Source organism: Hydra viridissima, unplaced genomic scaffold, assembly GCF_058129835.1.
Source record: "Hydra viridissima isolate aposymbiotic clone 2 unplaced genomic scaffold, HvirCarnegie_v1 scaffold_5, whole genome shotgun sequence".
NCBI lineage: Eukaryota > Metazoa > Cnidaria > Hydrozoa > Anthoathecata > Hydridae > Hydra > Hydra viridissima.
The window spans coordinates 4,719,505-4,743,156 of NW_028324304.1; the positions used below are offsets into that span (position 1 = coordinate 4,719,505).

Consider the following 23,652-nt stretch of genomic DNA (forward strand, 5'->3'; position numbering starts at 1 on the left):
GTTGAATTTCAAGCAACCGGTCGACCAGCAGACGTTTCTCAGCGCATGGTGTAAAATGGCTAAATAGAGCCAGAGGCACCATTTCTACTGTTAGATACCACAAATGGCGCTGAAATGCACGTATGGAACTCTTTGCAATATTATCATTTACTGCTTCATATTGCAGAAGTTTGCGAAAGAGCTGAAGATCGTTCCAAGGAGCATCTGCAGTTGATGAGCACGTCATCCACCATGTGCTGTAGACATGTGTCACAAATTCAACAAAATCATATATTTTTTGCACTTGGTGGGCGGTTGTAATACTCCCTCGAGGAAGATCGTTAATATGCTGTTGCAACAGACATATTTTGATAGAATAGATTAGTTCGGCCATCCATCTTGCTTTGTGTAATGCACCCGGTTTGTTAAAGGTTATAACACTGTGTTCTGTATCCTCTTTGTCTAAGAAGAGTGCGCATAAATAAATAAACTCCTTGTAATCATCACGTCTCAGTTTAAGCTCAGCTTGAGTAGCCCTCAGGACTTCAGAGCTGCATGAAGAAGGAATATTTTTGGCTACTTGACTGTAAGACTTCGTTGAGTCAAAGCGTGTTTTAGACGAATTCTTAAAGGTTTTGCCTAAAAGACTAAAGTTCTTTCGAAATTTTGAAAAAAGAACTACATCAGGTGATCTGGAAGTCTCAATTTTAAGATCTTCAAATCCGTGTGAAAGCACAACTTTAACAATATAATGGCGACAGCCAGACCATAATAAGACTTTACCAAGTCTGGTTTGGATTGTCACACATGCTGCAGAAACGTGGCCTGGGTTAGAGGTGGTTGTGTCAAATGTCATGTTGACAATTGACTCTGTAAATACCAGGAATTTAACAGATCAAGTGTTAGATTAGCTATTTTGTTGCCTGAGCTTTCTTCTCCAGATGGATATATTGGAACGCCAAGTAGCTTCAAATTTTCTGCATTTCCAACCACTACGCAAAGCCGTTCTTCAGACGCGTTCTTGTTAGTTAAAGAAGTCATCAACTTTGAGTCTCAATGAAGAGTTGCCAAGTCTTGTGTAACCCATTGTTCTTTATAGTCTTCTACCAATTACTGAACAACATTTCTCCGGGATTTGTCTGCAGTAGCATAAGAAGTAGACGGATTAGAACTGTTACCTAGTGACTCTTCAATCAAAGCTGCTGTAAATGTTGCTTGTTGAGCTGCAGACATATTCAAGGGCTTTGATAAAGCAAAAAGTCTGGGAAGTTTCAATACATTATGAGGAATAACTGCAGATGTCCCAGTATGTGAGGAACGGTAATGGCATCTTTTACCTGTCTTCGGAGTCTCAAAATTCAAGTCACATTCACCTTCATTGCTAATATCTGTATTTAACAGGCTTCGAGTTGCTGTTTCTTCTCCTTCTTCATCTGCTTTTTGCTTCTCTTTAACAGCTCTTCTATGTGCCAATTGCTTTCGCACATTACTTAAAACATGCTTTATTTTGATCCAAAAGTTGCAGTTCTGTAGGTTTTCATGGAGTGGAGAAATGCCATATATTCAGCATACGCAATAGGCTTTTTTACATCAGCTGGCCAGAGTGGAAAAGTCTCACATAGTGAAGCTTCCGTAGCATTTATCCTGCTTACTGATGCATATGACCTGCGTTCCTTTGGTATCGCCCTGAGTTTAGCATTTTCCTTTAGCAGTTGTATGATGCGTTCACAAACTTTGAGTTCTGAAATCATTAGAATATTCGCTTCGCCATAAAATACCACAAGTTGGTTCAATACTAGTCTTGCTGCTTCCCATTGAAAACGGTTTACATTAGTGATTTTATTTGGAACATTTGTGTGGAACATCAAGCAACGGAGTACTTGACGTCTGGTTGAAAGGCGGGCACCAGTGATCACTGCATCTTCAGGCGAAATAGCTTAACCAAACCAAATACTGAAAGGGACTTCCTTGTACCTTTTTTTAATTGTGAATTGGAAGGAGATGTCATTACAGGTCATACTACTCAAAAAAATGGTAAGTTACAGTTAAGGTAAGTTGTGTCATTTGAAGGTAAAAAAAACCACCACAGGTACCATCAGCCATTAAAACTAAGTTGGTAAATAATAATGAGAAGTATTTAATGCTACTAAATTTTCCTATTGTCACTCATGAAATGAAAAATGATAAAAATTAGTAAATATGTAAAATTTTTATTACACAATTAAAAAAGATAGTTGCTTACAAACTCATATATTCAAAATAACAGGAAAAAATTCCAGATTTTTCTCTCATAAGGAAGTTCAAAAATATTTAAATAAGTCAAATGCAGACAGCAAGGATATAATAATCAAAGATATAATGTCATTAAACTAAGTTAACATTTATTATTTCAAACTGAAACATGAAAAACCGTTGAAGAAGTTCATAACAGTTTATAGTCTATGATAGGTAAATGTGAATTTTTCAAATGATTGGAGGACCCCCTAAATGTTAATATAAGTAAGAAGTATTTTATATTATACCATTTTGGCCCAAAAAGAAACTTTTTAAAATGGGTACAAGGATATTTAAAAACCTTGGGGTCACTCACCCTAATACAATAATAATGATAAAAAAAATAACCCATTGGTACAGTTAAGGGATCTAAGTTTGTGAATGACTTTGTAAATAAGAGGGTAGTCTTTAGAATATATAATAAAATATATAAGAATTTTGTAATGTGCTATTACTTTTGTTTTGTTAAGTTATTTGTCATTCTAATAAAAAAATAATTCAACATATCCCTCAAATCATTTCAGATCAACATTACAATAATCATAAAAATTATATATATGTGTGTGTATATATATGTGTATCTTCATACTACAAATTTTAAAACTCAGAAGAGGAAAACATGCAAAGATCACTAAGTTCTTTTGAATCCAGAATAGAAATTGAAACAGTTAAAGTAAAAGTTCTGTATCTTCATCAAGTAACGTTAACAAGGTCAAAATAAACTTAAAAACTGATCATTAGTCAATAAAAACCAAAACAACTATAACAAAAACTTACTAGCTTGAACAATTACATCTGAACCTTCAAGAATAGCATTAGAGGTAGTAGATTGAACTGAAAAAAACTTATCAGTACCATTTTCTAAAGAGAAATATATTCAAAATATTTTTCAAAAATCAAAAATGTAAATAACGCACAAATATGAAAAAATACAAACAGAAGTATTTTTATTGCACAAAATGTTTTTAAATAAACAATGGTTATTAAGAAAATACTTTGCCGCTTTGTTAAAATTTATTAACAAATAACCTAAGTACATGTTATAATTGCTGTTTAAGGGGAAGACAATTTAGGCATGCGTCTAATTAAAGGTGTTAACAGATTTGAGTGTCTTTTATTTACATATTATTATCAACATTAATATATTATTATTTGTATATGTTAATATTAAAGGAACATATTTGTAAGATAAGTTGTTAAAAATATTTATTAAGTAATATGCATATTGAGGGTAGTCATTTTGAGTGAATTTTTGAAAACGAAGTACATACCCAGCTAGAGTTGGAGCAAATATGCTAAAACTTAGTCAAAAAATTTTTAGGTCAATCGGGTGACTTTTAAGTCCCCCTCAAAACTAAAGTTGTTAAGAAATTGTACTTCAAAAAAGGAAAAATAGGGTATGTTCAGAGTGTTTGAGGGGAACTTAAGTGAAAAAATTATTTCCGTTTTATTTTATTTTTTTGTTATTTGTTATCTATATTTTCATTTTAAAAGGGTACGTCATCATGTTTTTTTCATATTCTTAGTTAAAACGATATTTACGAAAGGAAAAAATGAAAGTTTTATGTTACGCAAGAGTTATGAAATCAGCAACTTATGTATTTACATACTTAAAGTTCATTCAGATCAACAGCCGCAAAAATTATTGCTTAAATCAACTAAAAAAAAAAACTATTTTGAACTAAACAAGCAATTTACCATTTAATAAAAATCTTTTCAAATAATATCAAGACAAAAATTATGCATTAATTGAAATAAGTAATTTAAAATAAACAATAATTTTCTAAGTCTACAATTTCCTTTTCGTCAGTTTAAAGAGTGACATCAGGCTTTCTGATAGTTTTTTTTTTGTAATATTACTTTTTCCCACACCAAAAACCTTGAAAGTTGACCTTACTTTGTCGACAGTTAAAAGTCTGTTCCGCTTGTCACCTTCATTTTCGTATCTTTGCACAAACTGCTTCCTCATTCCGATTGCTCGTTCAGAATGATCATTGACAACAGTTAACATTTTGGCAAAGTTTTCAAAATTCTTAAACGAGGACTGGGTGTACCAATAATAGGGTGGAAGTGACAACCAGTCTCTCACTCTCTGATTATCTAACCCTATCATTGAAAAAATTAAATAATAAAACTCATTAACCAAAAGAGAGAGGGTTGGAGCAAACTTTCTTATACTCATTCATCTGAAAGATTGCATCAAGATCAGACGCAGGAGATTAAATCGCTTTATGTGCTTGAAGGTACCACCTTGTGTAAAAACTCTCTATGAACTCGCAGATTTCAAGTCTTCGTGTAGATTATCATTTTCTTGCACAAATGTGAGTTGCTTGCACAAAAGCTGAAGTTTAAGGTAGTATAAACTCTTGCCTCAAAACCTAGCATGATAAACAGCTCCAGTTTTCTTTAAATTGAAATGTGCAGAAGGGGATAAATACTTCATGTTTAGTTCAGCTAACTCTCTTCGGTCATTCCTCATATTGCGTTTTTTAGTAATATAGTTCTCACAGTAATCTAAAATTTTCCTTGCAGCTTCCTTCAAAACTGTTCCTTCCACGGTTTTCCAATCAAATGAGGTCAGGTTATTTTTGTCGTATTTGAATTTAGGGTTCTCAAACATATGTTTGAACTTTACGAATAAGAGATTTTCAGGCCCTACACTATTCTCTTTTATCACTGTTTCACAGAAATGAACCATTCTAAGCTCAATAATATGATGCTTACATGCTAGTAGAAGAAGGTATTTGTCTATCTCTCTTGCAATTCTAATAAGTGATCCTTTCTTAGAACCAGTATTACTTGAAGTTGTGTCAAAGCATACTCCGCATACTTTTGAAATGAGGTCATATTCTTCTAGTATTTTCATGATTCCTATATACACATCTTCACCTGAAGAAGACGGCAAGGCAGATATTCCAAGAAGATGCGACACCCCTCAATATTAACGAGCACAACTAATCTTTCATTCTTCAGTCTTTTTCCATGATTCATTTCAAACAAAGTCTTTCTGTCAAAATTAATTATACAGGGATAACGGCATTTTTCCACGGCCTTCTTCATATCTAATTTAGCAATTTCTGCAGTATCCTTGGCAGTTTTTTTCGTCTTCCTTAATGCTGTTGAAGCACTGGCTTTGCATTTTGCTAAATCAACTCCACAATCTTGAAGAAGTCCTCCAGTTATTTTTTGTAAGACATTGGGGGAGACATCATTTGCTGTAGCTATGATAGATACATTTTCATCAAAAATATTCTTAGGGACTTTGGCAGTAATGTTACAATCATCTGCTCTTCTATGATTCCAAACTTCGGGTTCAAATTCTGAATCAGAATCAGCGCTAGTGTCAGTGAAACTCAAGTCTAATTCTGAGGTAGCGTCAATCTTAGGAGATTCGTCTTCTAGCCTTGTCTTCTTCCTCACACCTTCAGATACCTAAAATTTGTTTTAACATAGTGTATGTGTATTAACAAATAATGTATGTTAAATTACCAATTTTTGATAAAAAAAAAAAAAAGGTCAAATTAACCCACTAAAAACAACATAAAACCTTTTTGCTAAATTTTTTATCTTCTGATCCCAAACTAAAATGTCTCGGTCCTTCCTGCTCTTCCAAAAAAGTTAAATCATCGTGCTTATATTTATCTGAGCGTTTTTAATCCTTCCTAATTTGGTTCTTTAAATCTGTTGAAGCAATCCAAAACAGGTTTTTTAAAAATGAAATGAACTCCCCTTAATTAACCTTGTCTCTAGCTGTTCCTCGGTATTTATTTCTACTCAAACCTGAATACTTCTTGTCAATCTTCATAAGGTTCTTGATAATATTTTTATCTGACATTACTTGAAATCCCGCTTTAAGCCATGGTCTTTTAATTAAACCTAAAATGCATTCACAATCATCTACTTCACATCTCTTGTAACCCTAAATCTTGTTAGGAGTGCATGACAAAATTGTTGACTTCTTAACATTATGAGGAAGTAGTGATCTTCTGTAGGTAATGTGTTGAAGAATATCCATTCAAGTAGGGAGTTAAAGACCTTAAGGAAAAAAAAATCAATATTTTAATTTTTAACATAAAGTTTAAAATTCAAACCAACTTTTTAAATTAGATATGTAAATGTAATAGCTGGTTTAGCCTCATTTATGATAAAAATTTTGCTTTTGCTTGATCTGAGAAACATCCTCTTCCAAATATCTTTTACAATTTTTTTTTCCATTTGTGTATTCAATCTAAATAGATTTAATGGTTTGTAATTAGTTAAAAACCTCAATCCAATTACACTTTACATTGTAATTCGATTAATAACAATCAAGTAAATAAGAAAGTTATTTACAAAAATAAAATAATGTGACACAATATCAGGTACAATTTGTTTATAAAAACTCTTAGTGACTTAAAAATACAGTGCAGGATCTTCAGCGCATTTTCATTGGCATTATTTTATAAGAATTTTTTTATCGTTGCCGATTTTCATAACCTCTTGCGTAACATAAAATTTTCATTTTTTTCTTTCGTAAATATCGTTTTAACTAAGAATATGAAAAAAACATGATGACGTACCCTTTTAAAATGAAAATATAGATAACAAATAACAAAAAAATAAAATAAAACGGAAATAATTTTTTCACTTAAGTTCCCCTCAAACACTCTGAACATACCCTATTTTTCCTTTTTTGAAGTACAATTTCTTAACAACCTTAGTTTTGAGGGGGACTTTAAAGTCACCCGATTGACCTAAAAAATTTTTTGACTAAGTTGTAGCATATTTGCTCCAACTCTAGCTGGGTATGTACTTCGTTTTCAAAAATTCACTCAAAATGACTACCCCTAATGTATATAATAATGGAAAATTAAATTTTTTAAATTTAGTAATGAATTTTATGAACAAATCCCAAGCGTATTTTCTTTAATGCCAAGCTAAAAGTGAACAGCAAGCTAAGAGTGAAGAAACGGATCATAATCATCATAAATCAAAAAAGTTTAGATAAAATGTCTCTGTTATATCTAGCCCTAGTTGTAATCCTAACCCTAATAACAATATAAACTGATTTAAAACAACTTAATATAAACTCCCATGTTTACATATTTCAAATGTAATTATATACATTGATAAACTTAACGTATACCAAATATTGTATTCAAACACATTTGCATGCTTTTACTTACTTGACGTTAAAAAGTTATTATGAGTTGGGTGTAAAGAGCTTCGTTGAAGAAAACAACAATCTTTGCATCCATTATATGATTTTCTTTCAGTGCATTTTGTCTTGCAACTTAGCCACCTATCTTCGTCTTCACTGTAGAACTCCTCTCTATTATCAGAACACTTGATTCTCGGTTTTGACTGGCTTGTTAATCGCAAAGAGAGAAAAAGAAAGACCAATTGCAGTAATAACATCTAAATATTACATACTATATACAAGTTAAGAAATAAATTTATGTGTATTATTTTATGAACAGGAGGGGCCAGTCTAACATACCACAAAAGCCGAATTCAAATATATGCACGAGCCGCAGCCTTCCAATACAAAAATGCAAATGAAGAACTTTTTATTAGATAGTAAAAGTATATATTTTTTTAAAAAAAGGTAAATCTATTTATTAAGTATCACCTTTTGAAAAATTTAACGCTTCATTATTTAATGTATCCCAATTACACAAAGAAATTTCTTAAAAATACAGAACATGAAGTTTTTGTTTGTTCGAATAAAAATTATTAAGATTTCATTGAACAAGTTTGAGATCCAAACTGAATTTTAATGAGTAAAAAATTCTTTCAGTAAAATTTAATCATGCAGCTGCTGATTTGCTTTCATCTGAAGTTAAAAACCTGGTGCTAAAGCGTGATTGTACTGCAGAATTATGTTTTGCTAGCCTTCAGTAAAAGAGTTCTAAAACATCATATAACTTATTTGGCCATACAGATGCTGTTGACCAAAAGTAGAAAGTAACCATTTTTTGTTTTAAAACTGAAATGTGAAAAATTTAATCTGGACCTTTGTTTAAACAAGGACAGGAATTGTTACAAGCTATTTTGCAAATAATTTTTTTTTTAATGAAACCATAAGAATTTTCTAATTTTTCTAATAAATTCCAGCTATTATTTTAACCATTAAATCGGTTATTGCTATAAAAGTCCCCTTTACTTTTTTTTAAGTCTCATGTAAAAAGAATAATTGCTTTATCAAGTTATGTTTCTTTTCTCCGAAAAATTTGAATGTCCTTAAATGTTACTCCAAAAATGTTACATAAATGATAAAGTTTAAGTAATTAAAATCTAAGTTTAGATCATAAATCTCTTTTATACCTGATTTTGTACCTTAGAATGCTCATATTAATACAGATTAACTGAAAAAAAAAAAAAAAAACACTAAAGGTTCAGACTTTTAAACATTTTCTTAATCTTTTATAAACAACTTTTTTGGGGAGACTGTAATGACATTGTTTATCAATAACACAACTGCATGTGCTAAGTTAATTTTAGAAGGGTACACATTTACTTTATACATTTGGGTTAGTTTCAAATTTAAATTGATTATCAATGTGATGCTTAATAGCTTTGTTGACTAGTTCTTAATACAGTAGCAGAAATTATAACTGTTTTAGTTCCTAATACAGTAGCAGAAAAGTATCAAGCTTGGAGTTGTTTCAACTCCAAGCTTGATACTTTTTAAAGTTCGAGATGCTTTTTAAAGTTTTAATCTTCTTATGATAAAGTTAAGCTTTGAATTGATGACCTACACCAGTCATATGTCACTGATTCCTATATGAGATACAAAATCTTTATATAAGGGTTAACCTGCACTAACGATATTAGGGCTGTTTATTTCATATTTGATCATGAAATCTCTTACCCAAAATGAGATGAAAAATCTATAAATCCTTACAACATAACATTCCTTAAGTACGGTAAAAAATATAGCTTTGGTCCTCAAAGAATAAATTGAAAAAAAACTATTCTTATTTCAGATTCTAAGAACATTTTTTAAAATTTTGTTTGTGATTTTGCATACTGTCAACTTTGATACTTAGGACTAAAAGGGTAACTTGGGACAAAAATTTTAACTTAGCTTCAGTAATTTTGATAGCTCTGGTATTCAATAATTTTTTAAAATAAAATAATTAAACTTAACAATAGCACTGATAAACCCAATAGTTTCAATGCCAAGACTGTCAAACTTGCAAAAACTAAGTTAATGTTTCTGTCCCAAGTAACGCCTGCTGTCTCATGTATACCAGGTAATTGTAAATGAATCTATAAAAAAAAAATGCAAATGTTTATCTGCCATTTCCTGAAATATCAATATCAATATAAGGATGACTTGATTGCTAAGGATGTTACAAAAAACACAGGTTATTGCAAATACTAATTCATTAATAAAATGCATTGACTTAAATAACGTAAAGAAAAAACAAGAGAAAAACATAAGAAATAAACTGGTCACATGGTGAAAGTAGAACTTTACAAAAAACTATAAGTAACACTTATAAAACAGACTTTAAAAAGAGTTAAAATATAGATCAAATAGTTATCATAATGTATTCACATATACATACATATATACACATATACAGAAATAAGAAATTATAAAATGTTCATAAACATAAAGAAAAAAGTTATAGAGGTAAAGAATAAATTTAAGTATTACTTTTTAGGTAAATATAATAGAGTGATTTTAAGAACAGATTCCTGGATCTAAGGATAAAATTTCTTTTTAGGGTGTAAAAAAAGGGTGTTCCAAGAAAGGATACACTGATGTGTAATGGAATTTATTCCATATTTAGCTGTTTGTTTTTTTGTGGGATGGTTAAGTTGTTAAAAGTGGCTGATCTTAAGTTATGCCCACACGTTGTCCTACTGTTAAAGTAGTTACGAAATATGGAAGAAAGGAGTCCGTATTGTTGATCCCAGACAAATGAACGATTTAGAAACTGAACTAAATCATAGAAACGAAGAACTTTGAATGTAAGATACAGGATGTTGGGTTACTTATGTGTGTTTTAAATGAAAGTTTCTCATCTATCACAACACCAAGATAAGTTATGTTACTAGACATAACTTATCTTGGTGTTGTGATAGATGAGCTTTAAGATAAGTGACCAAAAGCAGCCTTTGCTTTTGTTTAAGATATGAACTTTAAGATAAGTGACCAAAAGCAGCCATTGCTTTTGGTCACTTATCTTAAAGTTCAAGTATTTTAGAAGATTCTTGTTGTTTTTTTTTGAAAAGTTAGTATATTGCGTCTTTAATATTACTATTTTTGTTTTTTTAGTATTTAAATGAGATTTTATTTGCTCGGAGCCATTGAACAAGACTGGCCATATCCTCATTAATATATTTATTTAGTTTTTTGAGGGAGTTTGTCATTAATTGAAGATTTGTATCATCAGCAAAATGATACGTATTTGAATGTTTGGTAGAAAGATTAAGATCATTGATGTAAATAAGATGTAAAGAGAAGAGGACCTAATATGGATCCCTGAGGAATACCAATTCAAATGCTTTTAATGTCTGAGAAGGTGCCGTTTAAAGTAACAAACTGTTGACGGTTGGAAAGGTATTATTTTAACCATTGCCACGTACACCATAATAGTTAAGCTTTGATAGGAGAATGTCATGATCTACGGTGTCAAAAGCTTTTTGTAAATCAATGAAAACCCCACAGGCCAAGTTTTCATTATTAAGAGCAACTCTTATACTTTCTGTAATTTCGATAACAGCGTGAGCTGTAGAATGTTTTTTACGAAAACCAAACTGGTGTTTATGTAAGCATTCATTTTGGTTTAGGAATTTTTATTTTTTGTTATGCATAACTTTTTCAAATGTTTTGCTCAATTTAGAAAGATCGGACGATAGTTGGTGCAGTCAACCGTAGATCCTTTTTTGTTGACTGGAATAACTTGGGCCAGGTTGAAGACATCAGGAAATATTCCTTTACAATATGAATTATTTAAGATGATACTTAGTGGTTTGCTTAGAATTTTTGATACAAGTTTAAGAAGATTTGTTGGTAGGCTGTTCGGTCCAACACTCTTACCTTCTATGAAAGTGGAATTTAAATAGTCGAGGGTTTCCTCTTCAGTTATTGGTTGCACATGAAAAGAGTTACTATTAGGATTGGTCAGATACTTTTGAAAGTTGAATCTAAAATTTGGAACTCCATTGGATAATTTTGAAGCAATCGTAGTAAAGAAATAGTTAAAATGGTTAGAGATAGCTTTAGGAATAGTTTGTTGGTTGTTGTTGATCAGTATGCTTGTTGGGGAGTAATTTTTATTTCGCTTTACATTTATCAACTCTTTGATACCTTTCCAAGTGTTTTTTATATTATTGATATTGTGACTAAGAAAGTTTGTGTAATATTCCTTTTTGATAAACTTTATAAGATTGCTTATACAATTACGATATTGTTTAAGCTTTATAAAAAGTAAATTTTTCTTTCTACAGTCTTTTGATTTAAAATTTTTTTTATGAAGTTTATTTTTTATTGTTATTGAATTGAGAATGACTTTCGTTAACCTAGGTTTATTGTCACTAATTACTTAATTTTTTGTCAATTTTTTGTAAGGGGGATGTTTGTTCAAAATACAATCAAAAATTTCGATTAACTTTTTAATGGAATAATTGACATCATTTTCTTCTTTTATAAAGTCATCCCATTCAATATTTGAAATATTTTGGATAAATTCAGCTTTTTTAAAGTTTTTAAAGCACCTCCTAAAAATAGGTTCAGGTGAAATTTGGGTTTTGGAATGCGGCATTATTATAAACTGAGCAAAATGATCAGATATTGAAGCGGTAAGATTGCCTGAGATTATTTCAGAAGAGTAAAAATTTTTTAAAATGTTATCAATTACCGTTTCAGAATGAGTGGAAATGCGTGTAGGCTGTATGCAGGGCTGCCGAGAGCCTTCAAGCCGCCCGGGACAAAGCCTTTTTTGGCGCTTATAGACTTCGCTTTATATATATACTTAGCATAGAAGCAAAAAAGTACATTAAGCCTTTATAGCTACTTTAACTTTATTTCATTTTTTGCTAACTAACCACAGCATAAACAACTCCTAATTTAAATAAAATTTTCGAGCTTTTTTCGAGGCAAAATTATTAATTACTTCACATATGAAAATGATTTCGCGAGATCATTTTCAATAAAAAACATCATAAGATTTGAAAGTCGCTCTTGTCCCATGGTGGCTCTGAAATGGTTTTTTATAATCTTAAGTTTACTAAGAGATCTTTCACCCTCTGCAACGAATATTGGCATTGTATGAAAAATGATTAATTTCAAAAATATTCGTAAATTGCTTCGAAAATTATATATATATATATATATATATATATATATATATATATATATATATATATATATATATATATATATATATATATATATATATATATATATATATATATATATATATATAGACCTATATATTTCTACTAACTCACCTTCAAAACAGTATTTTGATTAGTAGCTTTATAAAACCAACGTAATTCTTGGAGCGTTTGTTTATTTTTTTCACATTCTTTTACCCTTTTGGAAGCCAATTCCCTATTTTAGGCACCAGAAAGTTTTTTACGATTCATTATTAACAGTTACTGTAAATAACCGTACGCATCAATAAAATAATAGCATAGTGAACTACGCAATCTCAAAAAGTTTATGTCATAAATCAATATTTCAATAGTTAAATATAAATCTTAAACATGAATTACCATAAATAAGTTGATCGTAAAGAGTTGAAAAATATTTACTATTACTTTCTAAATTCTGAATAAAATTATTTCTAAATTGTATTCACTGTTTGTTATTGCTAATTATCAACGTTTACGTTTTTTTTACTTTAGTCTGAAGAATGCGAAAATCTCAAGCGACATTTTTAATTTAACAGCGTATAGAGTACGAAATCAATGATGAGTTCGTATTTTAAAATTTTTTCGAGGAATTAAAAATAATGATATAACGCGAGTAATATATACATTTCAATTATGGCATTTTAAGATTAAAAAATTTATTTTTATTTTACTTCGGCATGTGGCGCCCCATCGACATCTGCCGCCCGGGACAAACTGTCCCTTCGGCACCCCTCCCCCTCTCGGCGGCCCTGGCTGTATGATAAAAGGAAAAAGAGAATTTGAAACCATTGGTTCTAAAAAATAAGAAACTTCATTGGATGTATTGTATTTGAACAAGTCAAAGTTGAAATCTCCCATTAACATTTTTTTGTCTAAGCTAATTTTCTCAAGAAGAGAATTTAGGTAATGATCAACAAGTTCAGATGGACACATTGTTGGATGAAAATCTTAACAACCAACTATTAAGTTGCTTTTTTTAGCATTTATTACTTCAATAAATATAGATTCGAGTTGTTTACTTTTAACCAGGATCAAGTCAGTTCTAATTTTAAAGTTTAAACTAGACTTGATATACATCAAAGCACCAACCTTTTTAGCTTTAGTTGGCGTTTGAACAGATATATATCTGTCTAAATCAACATTAGTTATAGACACATCTTTATCATGCAGGTTAGATTCAGTTATCCGAATAATATCAGGCATATTACAAACAGATGCTAATAGTATTTTAAAATCGTCAATATGATATGGTAGTGAAGATATATTTACATGGAGATAACTTACAGAATTTTGGGATAACTCATTGTACCTTTGAACATCTAAATATTTGCAGTTGATTGAAATGTAAGATGAGTCATTGAGGTCCTCAAAAAGGTTTTTCAAATTTGGATTATCAGATAGATTTTTAGCGAGGTTAAGTTTCAGTGACTTTCCTGCAAGTGTGGTAGGTAACTCAAGATCAGAAATATTAGAGAAAGGAAGAAATGTTTTTGTACAGAATAGGCAGTACCAGCTTTTTAAAGTTTTGATTTTTTCATATGTCAGTTTGTTAACTTGATTACATTTTATGTGTATCCACTTGTCACATAGATCACATTGGATAGCTGATTGATTTTTAGCTACCGCTTTAAGGCATATGCCACAAGGTTGTTTCACTACTATTATTAAAAAGTTACAGAAAAAAGATGGTTAAAAAAAAAAAAAATCTAAGAAGTGAAAAAATCAAAGTTGAGTTGCATAAATAAAAAAAATCAAGAAAAAAAGTATATGTATAATATGCATTATATGTATATATAAAAGTATATGTATATATGTGTAATATGTATAAAAAGTATATGTATATTATGCATGAAATGATTTGCTCGCAACATTAACAATTTTAAAATCATGCATAATACTGAAATAGAAAACAACCAAAGAATTGAGTGATATGGTCAAATTTAACAAAAGTATGATTATTAAAATAATAAGAGTAGACGGCGGTAAGAGTAAACAAACAAAAAAAAAAAGTTAAACTTAGTTAAGAAAACAAAAAGTATTGTTAATGTCAGTTAACAATACCTTTATCTTTTTTAGTACTTTTTAATATTATGCTTTTATCAACTGAAATTAGTTTAATAATCCATCATTCATTGAGAGCCAGTTTGAAAATGACTTAAGAACATCGTTTGGGGATACTGTTTGAATTCGGGTAGAGTAACCCATTATACCTTTTAGGCCTGCGGGTTTACACACCCTTGTTTGTGGTACGTCAAAAATATGTTAACTCACAAATAAAGTTTTAATTTTGTCTGAAATGCCACCTTCGTGCTCCATTTTTTATCTAAAAATGACGTCCAGCAAAATCCGCAGTATTTTAAAAATCTTTAGCATAGCTTTAAAAATTAGCTTAAAATTAGCTGAAAAAACTTACACTTCTCGAAACTATTATGTTTCGATACGATACGATATGAGATCTCGAAACAATAATTGTGTTTCGAAAAAGTTTCCATACGAGAGTGGCATTTTTCAAAAGTTTCGAGGTATATAGGAGAACGAGAAGTTTCGAGAAAATCTATTGAAAATCAAGTTAAAAAATTTACTCTCGTAACTAGTTTCGATAACGAGATTTTTGTCAAAATTTCTACTTATATCGATACATAACGATACATTTCGAGAAAAATAAAATAATTAAAATGTTATTTTACTGTTTGTTAGTAATTTAAAAAAACAAAACGGTATTACTTGCCAACTGAGCGGCCATTAGAAGTACTTATCGTGAAAGGTTCGGCTCATGTTCAGTTATAGACTCATTAGCAACTAAAGATTCAGACTGGCCAATCATGTGATTAAGTGATTAAGAGGATGTACAAGTTTGAAAGGCTCACCAATTGATCTCACAGCCAACTTCATCAATGATGACTACCTTAGGTCCCGTTCAGAACATTTCTCCGGGTGGAAAGAAAGTTTGGAAGCCACAAAACTCAGACTCCAGCCATCAAATCTCCAAATCAAACACCAGCCACAAAGACAAAGAGGAGAATGTTAAAAATTGATCCGATACTTCCATCCACTGAGGGTCTCCACCCGGGTCCGAACGCGCGACTTCTTGATAACCGACTCGTTCCTCAGACCGCTCGACCATTGAAACTGTGTACTTCTGTTTTGAAAAAATTCATTATTTAAATTTAAAATAGAGTATTAAAAAAGAAAAAAAGGAATAGCCTAAGTAATCAATATTCTTTTATTGCAAAGAAATTTTTAAATTCATAACTTTGACTTGGAGAGTAGCACCACGTTGATTAACACCATGTTCAGTGGTAGAAGTTCCAGCACCATGTCCAGAAGTAGAGGTTCCAGCTCCTGGTTCATCGTCATCATCAATAGTAATCGTAGGAAATGCAGAATCTGATAGAGTATTAGTAGCACATTAATCTCATCTGTTATTGAAATGTATCAAAACTTCTCGAAAAACATCGAAATTCAACTATTATAATTTTGAGAACTCTCGTTATAAATAAATGTAACGAAAATATCGAAATAATTGTAATTTTGATACGCTCAAAATGACACTCGAAATGATTCTTGTTTGCAACGTGATTTCATCGAAATGGTATCGAAATGTTTCGAAAACTTAAGCAATTTTTTGAGGGTCTTCTCAAAACTTATCGCATCCTCTCGTATCGTATCGAAACTAAATTCTCGATTGATTTTTCTCGAAACGTTTCGAGAACCCTAAGTTTACTTAAAATAATCAAAAAGTCAGTTTTTAATATCGTTTCGAAAGTTTTCCATTTTTATATGTTCATTTTACATTTTTAAATGTTTATTAAATTGTTTTAAAATAATATATAAATTAAAAGTAATTTTGTTTCTCTTTAGGCGGCCGTTATTTTGCTATTCCCCCTTTAACTACACCAACATCAAAATGGGCTCTCATAAAGTGGAATGAGAAAGAAAAAAATTGCAGTTTTTTCTTTTTTTTTTTTTGGTAACTTCAGTTGTGTGAGGAAGTTTTGAATGATTCAATTTTTCTGAAATGATGGACTTTGTTATGAATCTGCAAAACTTATATGATGACAGATTGGATTAAAACTATCAAAGCTAGCATCATCTACTCATTAGCTAGTTTGGTATATCTACAGCAATGTCATTTAACAATGGTATGCTTTTGCTCAAATGTAATATCATTTCCGAAGTGGGAACAAATAATTTCAAATCACAAGAAGTTATACAGCTTTAATCTTCAAAGCCCAAATCCCTCAGCTGATATTTATTATGGGATGGCTTTGTTCGATGACCTAGTGACACCAGTTTTCTTTTCAACCAGTCCAAATTCTTCACGGTCAGATAAGTTCTAAATTTTATTTTAGCAACTTTTATATTGCTTTATATAAAAACCGAGTTAAATTTATTTTTAAAAGTATCAAAATCTTAAGAGATTTTTGAGAGATTAAAGTTATTCCTTTATCACTTCATTTATTCCTTTATAACTTCAACAAGTTATTCCTTTATAACTTCGGTCAAAATAACATAACTTCGGTCATTTTCATCGGATGGCTGGTGCTTTAATGAACTGTTTGCAAGTATTAAAGTATTGAGTGAAATGATAAAATTAATATTAGTATGATGAGGAGTCACCTGAAGTTTTAAAAATGAAAAACAACGCAAACAGTGAAATTTCAGAATAATTCAACTTCTACACGGGCAGACACGTGTGATAAAATCCCCTTTTTAACTTTAAAAATTTGTTAATTTTAGTGGGATAAGCCACTTTTGTATCGTAATTTTTACTATAAAAAAAACAAGCCATATCAAGTTTAATGTTAAATTTGTGACTTTTTAAAAAGTGACCGAACTTAAGAGATGGTATTGAAATTTCGTCAAATAAGCAATGTCATTTTGGTTATAATATTGTATAACGTTCTTTATTTCTTTTCATTTATGATAGAAATTATGAATAAATTTGACTCTATGTTTCCGAAAAAAAACTTTAATGATTTTTATTTCTGAGATATGAACGTTTCGGGTTTAACTGACCAAAATTTGGCGATATTAGATCACTACAAACTCATCAAAAAACTCACTGATAGCAAAATGTAACTGGAGAGCGTGCTCTATTGTTTTTTTTTTTTGTTTGTATTTTTTTAAACATTAAAGCCGAAAATGGCCACTCAAGATGGCGGCGATCAGAGCTCTTAGCGGTGACTGATGCTCATTTTATAAAGTTTTACAGAAATTCGAATGAAAATAGTTAGTTATTTATGTTAGAAAAACTAGACTATGAAATAAATTTTTAAAAGATTGAAAGAAATGAAATGATTTAAAAAAAAATTAGACAATTAAAGAAATTATTTATATATTAATGTTCTGAATAATTAATATACTTTTTAAGGGCAATTTACGATTAAAAGTAATATTTATGTATAATATATGTACCTTTTAGTTCTTAATTACCCAGTTCTGTGTGCTAGAAGGTTGATAACATAACTGTATGATAAGCGGCAATGGTTTCTACCTACAATTTTGATAATGTTATCATTTGAAAGTATTAACACCTGGTTTTTATTTTATTACAATGAAGATTTCGAAAAATAGAACATGAGAATTCATTAACGTTTTAAACCCTTTCATGCACCAATTATTTTTCCATAACATAACATAATCCATAAAAAATCATCTACAAAAAGACAGCGGTACTATGAAATGTTAAAGTTGACTTTTTCTACAGCCTTTTTTTTTCAACTCTCATTTTTTAAAATAAAATTGTTTTCAATCGGTTAGAATGCACCATTTGAATTGGGGAAGCTTAGTTTAGTTTTTTGTTATAAAACAACCCAGCGCATGAACTTGTTAATGATCACCATAATTTGTTTTGACTGGGATTCTTAACTTGTTGTCTAAATTTTTTGTTTGAAATCTCCCTCACTGAGAACTTCGTTAGGATAGATCAACTAATTAAGGCGCAGCTGAAGTGATATTTCATTGTGCATTTCTTGTGTTTGTAAAACTTACTCACAGAGGGTAAAACACTTTTAATCAGGAATATTTTTTTTTGTAAACAAAAAAAGACACAAAACTTTCAAAGTATTTTCAACGTTCTACAAAGAGCATAACTTTATGAGATTCCCCTTACGGTCATTTGATTCCCCATACGGTCGTTTTAAAATCATGTTATTTGTTATTTAATAATTGACTCAAGTTTATGAAACTGACTTCATTTTATGAGCTCAATTTCGTCAATGTCGCATTTTTAATTGGCTAACATTGTTTACAAAACGACTCTGGGAGTTTCCCCTAGACTAAAAAAAAATCTCCAAACGTTCTTATTGAACAAGTTGAAAAATTCTTTCCATGATTATAATACTAAAATAAACTTTAAAACAAATAAAGTTGTTTATTATAAATATATATATATATTTAAAAATATGGGCATTTTTTAATTCTTTAAGTTAACTCTTCGTAGAAAAAAAATCAATTGTAAATTAGTTTACTCAAGATGGCGAATACTAGCGATTCGTCGTATAATTTTTGCTTTTAACTTCAGTTTAGAGCACTTTCCATTGATTTTGAGACCTATGTTTTCATTCGATTCTTTATCAGCGAAAAATTCTCTATCATTATCAATCATAAAATTAGCTATGTGGGGGGGGGGGGGGGTGGGGGGGGGGTGGGGGAGAGAACGTCAAGTAGCACCATGTTCTTTTGGTCTAAAATGACAATTGCTTACCAACTTGACAATGATATTAAGTTAGTTAGCAATTGTCGGCAAATACTTTTTCTTCACTACTATAAAACTAAATTTAAACAAACTAAATTTAAAATTTATGCTGAGTTTTATTGAGAATTGGTATTTTATTTTACCAAATTTATTCTAAAACACGAAAAACTGAAGAGTTAATGTAGATGTAAATCTGTTTTGTTAAGTAAGAAAAAACAAATTTGTATTTAAAATTTATGCTAATACATAATATTCCGTTATTTTTAAGAAAAGGATGTTATGTTTAATAAAAAAAACAGATTTTTATTTAAAACTTTTATGTTAACATATAAACATATATAAAACTTCATTATTATTAGTTTCTTAATTTTGATACAGCCTTTCGCTGATTCCGCAGCCATCTTGAGTGGCCAAAACTGGCTTCAAAAAATTTGCCGTATACGCTATCCAGTTATATGCTGAGATAAGTGCAAAAAACTTTATCTCACGACCTAATGTGACATTTTATCACCTTTTCTAACAAACCAATTTTTTTTTTTTTTTTTTTTTTTTTCTGGATTATTCAGGAGCGCTTATGATTGAGGAATGAGGAAGAATTAAGAAAAAAAAACAAAATACAAAACAATAAAGTTACAAATATACAAATTCATGTATTGTATTCTCGTTTTTGTTTATAACAGAAAAAACTGAAATAAAAACAATGGTGAATAAAAAATAGATCACTGATCTCAAAATATAACTGGATAGGGTTTTCTATAGTCATTTTTAAAAAAAATTGAAAGCAGAATTTGGCTCCAAATATGACGGAGATCAGAGCACTTTGCGGTGGCCGATGTACATTTTAAAAGGCTTTACAGAAATATAGAAGAAAATAATTAAAAAGAGTTTTCAAAGAAAAACTAAATTATGGTGAAAACACCTTAACAAAATTTATAACCTATTAATATATTTTTGAATATAGACATTTAATGAACAAACTTCTCTTATGTTTGACTCAGCTATAACTGATAAACATTTATTTTCACTGACTAAACTTATTTCAGAAAACTATGCAGAAATACGTCTTTATCACCTGGGTTTTTATATATATATACTTGTTACATATATATATATATATATATATATATATATATATATATATATATATATATATATATATATATATATATATATATATATATATATATATATATATATATATATATATATAACAAGTATTTATATGTAACAAGTATTTATATATAACAAGATTTATATATAAAAACTCTATACAACCAAATAACTCTAGAAGCTTGTGGTTTATGCAGCATTTATAACTTTGTAGTACCTATCAGAAAAACTAATGCATTAAAAATATATTATCTTAAAAAGAAACTCAGCTGCCTACCATGCAGTTGTGTTATTAACCTTCTAGCACAAAGCATTGGTTAATTATAAAACAACTGCTAATTATTTGAAATTTGAGATTTCTGCACAAGCAAACGCTTTTTATTTAGAACTATTAAATAAACTAAGTTTAAATAAACTAAAGTTAAAATTTGTACTTAGCTTTACTGAGAACTTTTATTTTATTTTGTTAGTTTTTTGAAAGTTAATATAAAACAAGTTAGCTTAAGAATATGTTTTGTTAAATAAAAAAATATTTATATTTGAAATTTATGTAAATATCTAACATTCCTTAATTTTTGTGAAAAAAATCTTGTGTTAAACAAAAAAATAGCCTTTTATTTGAAACTTAGATATTTATCAATTTTTGAGCTTAAGACGTAAAACTTGATTATCATCAATTTCTTAACTTCCATATAACTGTTCGTTAATTCCGCTGCCATCTTGGAAGGCTAAAATTAGCTTCAAAAAATTTACCGAATACGCAATCTAGTTATATTTTAAGATCAGTGGAAATAGAAGAAATTAGCAACAAAAGCATAATATTTTCATAACTACCTACCTGAGACTTTGAATTTAAAACTTTCATCGTAATTTAACTGGTTCTAAAAGTTTATGTTTCGGCTGGTTACGGTTTTTCAAGCATAAGTTGAATAACTTGTAAACGTTTTTATGATAAGCAAATATTTTTAAGAATTCATTGAGCTCAATGATTGTAATGTGTCATCTCACAGTTGGAAAAACTCTAGCCAATAATTTTATCAGGTTTATGCATCGCTAAGCGGAAATAAGATTTTATATATTTTAGTGACTTTTCATTTTTAAACTTTTTAAGGTTTTTTTTTTAACTCTGTCTTTAATTCCTTTTTTAAAAAAAAATTGTTAGTTTTTCTAAACGTTTGATATTTAAAGGGTTTTTTCAAGGTTTAAAAAAATTGAATGTGAAATTAGAAATAGAAGAAATAGACATTAACAGCAAAAAAATTAACAGCAAAAGCATAATATTTTCATAACTACCTGCCTGAGATTTGGACTTTGAGTTTATGTTTCGCCTGGTTACGGTTTTTTCAATCATAAGTCGCATAACTTACAGTAAACGTTTTTTGATAAGCATATTTTTTTAAGCATGCATTCAGCTCAATGTTTGTAACGTGTCAATTTACAGTTGGACAAACTGTAGCAAATAATTTTGTCACTATGCATCGCTAGGCGGAAATAAGATTTTGTACATATACTTTAGTGATTTTTTTATATTTAAACTTTATAAGATTTTTTTTTAAATTTTGTTTTTAATTCACTTTTTTTAATAAGGTTTAAAAATTTTTTATCAAAATCCTTTTTAGAGTGTATCATAAATGTTAAATTTCTACATTATTTTTATGCGAAATTAATATATTATATTTAACTGAATGTAAATCTAGAAATAGAAAAAAAGCTTTTTGCATAGTACTTTTTGTTGCTTTTTTGATCTCTTAAGCATTGACTCATTTGAACATGTGGTCTCAGAGGTCGCCTCGTTTTTTTTGAATAAAATATAGCTTCTGAGAATTGAATTAATTGCCATGCAAAAATATTCAGGCAACCTCTGTAACCACCTGCTTTAAAATCAATTTTACTTCTGTGAGTTTTATTCAAAAATTCAAAAACCGCCTATATTCTGTATAATAAACGGACACTCGGTAATTCAATAAAATACGGAATAGGAACAATTTGCTGTTTTAAGTTTTTATTTGATTAAATTTTACCTTTCGATGGCTTTTATAAATTGTTAAAATAGTACTTCCACGTCAAATTTTAGTATATGAATTCCCCCGATATTTTCTGAAGAGTATTTGAGTATCTTTTGAAGGATGAAGATTATTTTATCAAAGGTTTAGCACAGGAAGAATGTGATAACATACATATTTGTAAGGTGGAAGGTAATAGTCATATTGACCAATCTGAGTGTCAGAATGCGACAACTATGAAGAGGGCTGTGGATGATCGCACTGTATATAGTATATTGGTTGTGAAGATTTGAAGTGGAAAATAACTAATATGGAAAAGTTGTTTTCTAAACAGTCCTAATATCATTCGTCTCTAATCCTTTGTTTTGCAAAAGAGGCTGCTTTTATTCAGGAGAAATTTGAACATTTACGAAATGAAATTTTGTTTTTAAGGAATATTTAGTTTACACAACACATTTTTTTTTTAAGTTAGTTAACTATTTATTAAGTTAGTCAATTTTTTAAGTCAAAGTTTTTTAAATTTAGTCAACTATGTATACCACAATTAATGATGGTGGATATACAGCATGGAATGGGTCTTCAATATTGCTTGCGAACTCCCAGCACTGAAACAAGGAAGAAGAATTCTACCAAAAAACACCCATGAGTTTGTTAAAAAAAAAGATAATCCAGCTGTGACTAGAAGAATTTTAAATTTGGATACTAGTATGATTAAACTATTTATATGTACTGTGCAACCACAAAACTGTATGTAAAAGCTTTCAAGCAGAAATTTAAATGTCTGTTTGGTGTAATTTCTAAAAATCAGTTTTTAAAAGTCATTTCAATGTCACAGTCTGTGCTTAGGATGATAGTTCATGGTGTTTGTTTTATTACATTTTTTAAGTATCCATTAGGTTTTTTTTCTGAGAGTGCCACTAAAGCCAGTAGTACCTCAAGAAGTACAACCTCAAATACCAATGACACAACACCACCCAATTCTTAGAAATGATCCTAAAAAATTGTCTGAACCATGGCTCCTCGGTAATCTACTTGAAGATTTGACCCCAAAAAATGGATGTCAGTTGCCCACAACTAGGGATGTGCTTCGCTACTTTGTTTTTCTTGATTGTGGACCCACGCAGAAAGGCAAAATAGGTGATTTCATAAAGTTCGTTATATTGAAGATCAAGGAGTTTTGGAAGCATTCTGGTATTGCTGCTACCCTATTATCCGAGCTGGTAATTCCAA

General features: G+C 29.8%; 1 protein-coding gene and 1 pseudogene across 7 annotated transcripts in view; both read right to left on the reverse strand.

The window, feature by feature from the left end:
* The window catches only part of LOC149888111 (uncharacterized), a 29,099-nt gene extending 7,246 nt beyond the window's left edge, over positions 1-21,853 (reverse strand). Inside the window, exons 1-5 of one of the 7 annotated variants that reach the window (XM_090088046.1) lie at positions 21,713-21,765; positions 18,028-18,106; positions 9,386-9,507; positions 7,419-7,650; positions 3,031-3,114 (exon numbers count right to left, since the gene is read on the reverse strand). In XM_090088046.1, coding sequence (XP_089944172.1) covers positions 3,031-3,114; positions 7,419-7,650 — 316 coding nt within the window. In that variant the 5' untranslated portion in view covers positions 9,386-9,507; positions 18,028-18,106; positions 21,713-21,765. Of the gene's footprint in view, positions 1-3,030; positions 3,115-7,418; positions 7,651-9,385; positions 9,508-18,027; positions 18,107-21,253; positions 21,473-21,712 lie in introns of those variants that run through there. The other 6 variants (XM_090088043.1, XM_090088042.1, XM_090088044.1 and 3 more) reach the window with 6 other exon arrangements.
* LOC149888112 (uncharacterized) lies at positions 3,928-6,332 on the reverse strand (annotated as a pseudogene).
* Positions 21,854-23,652: the final 1,799 nt, after the last annotated feature.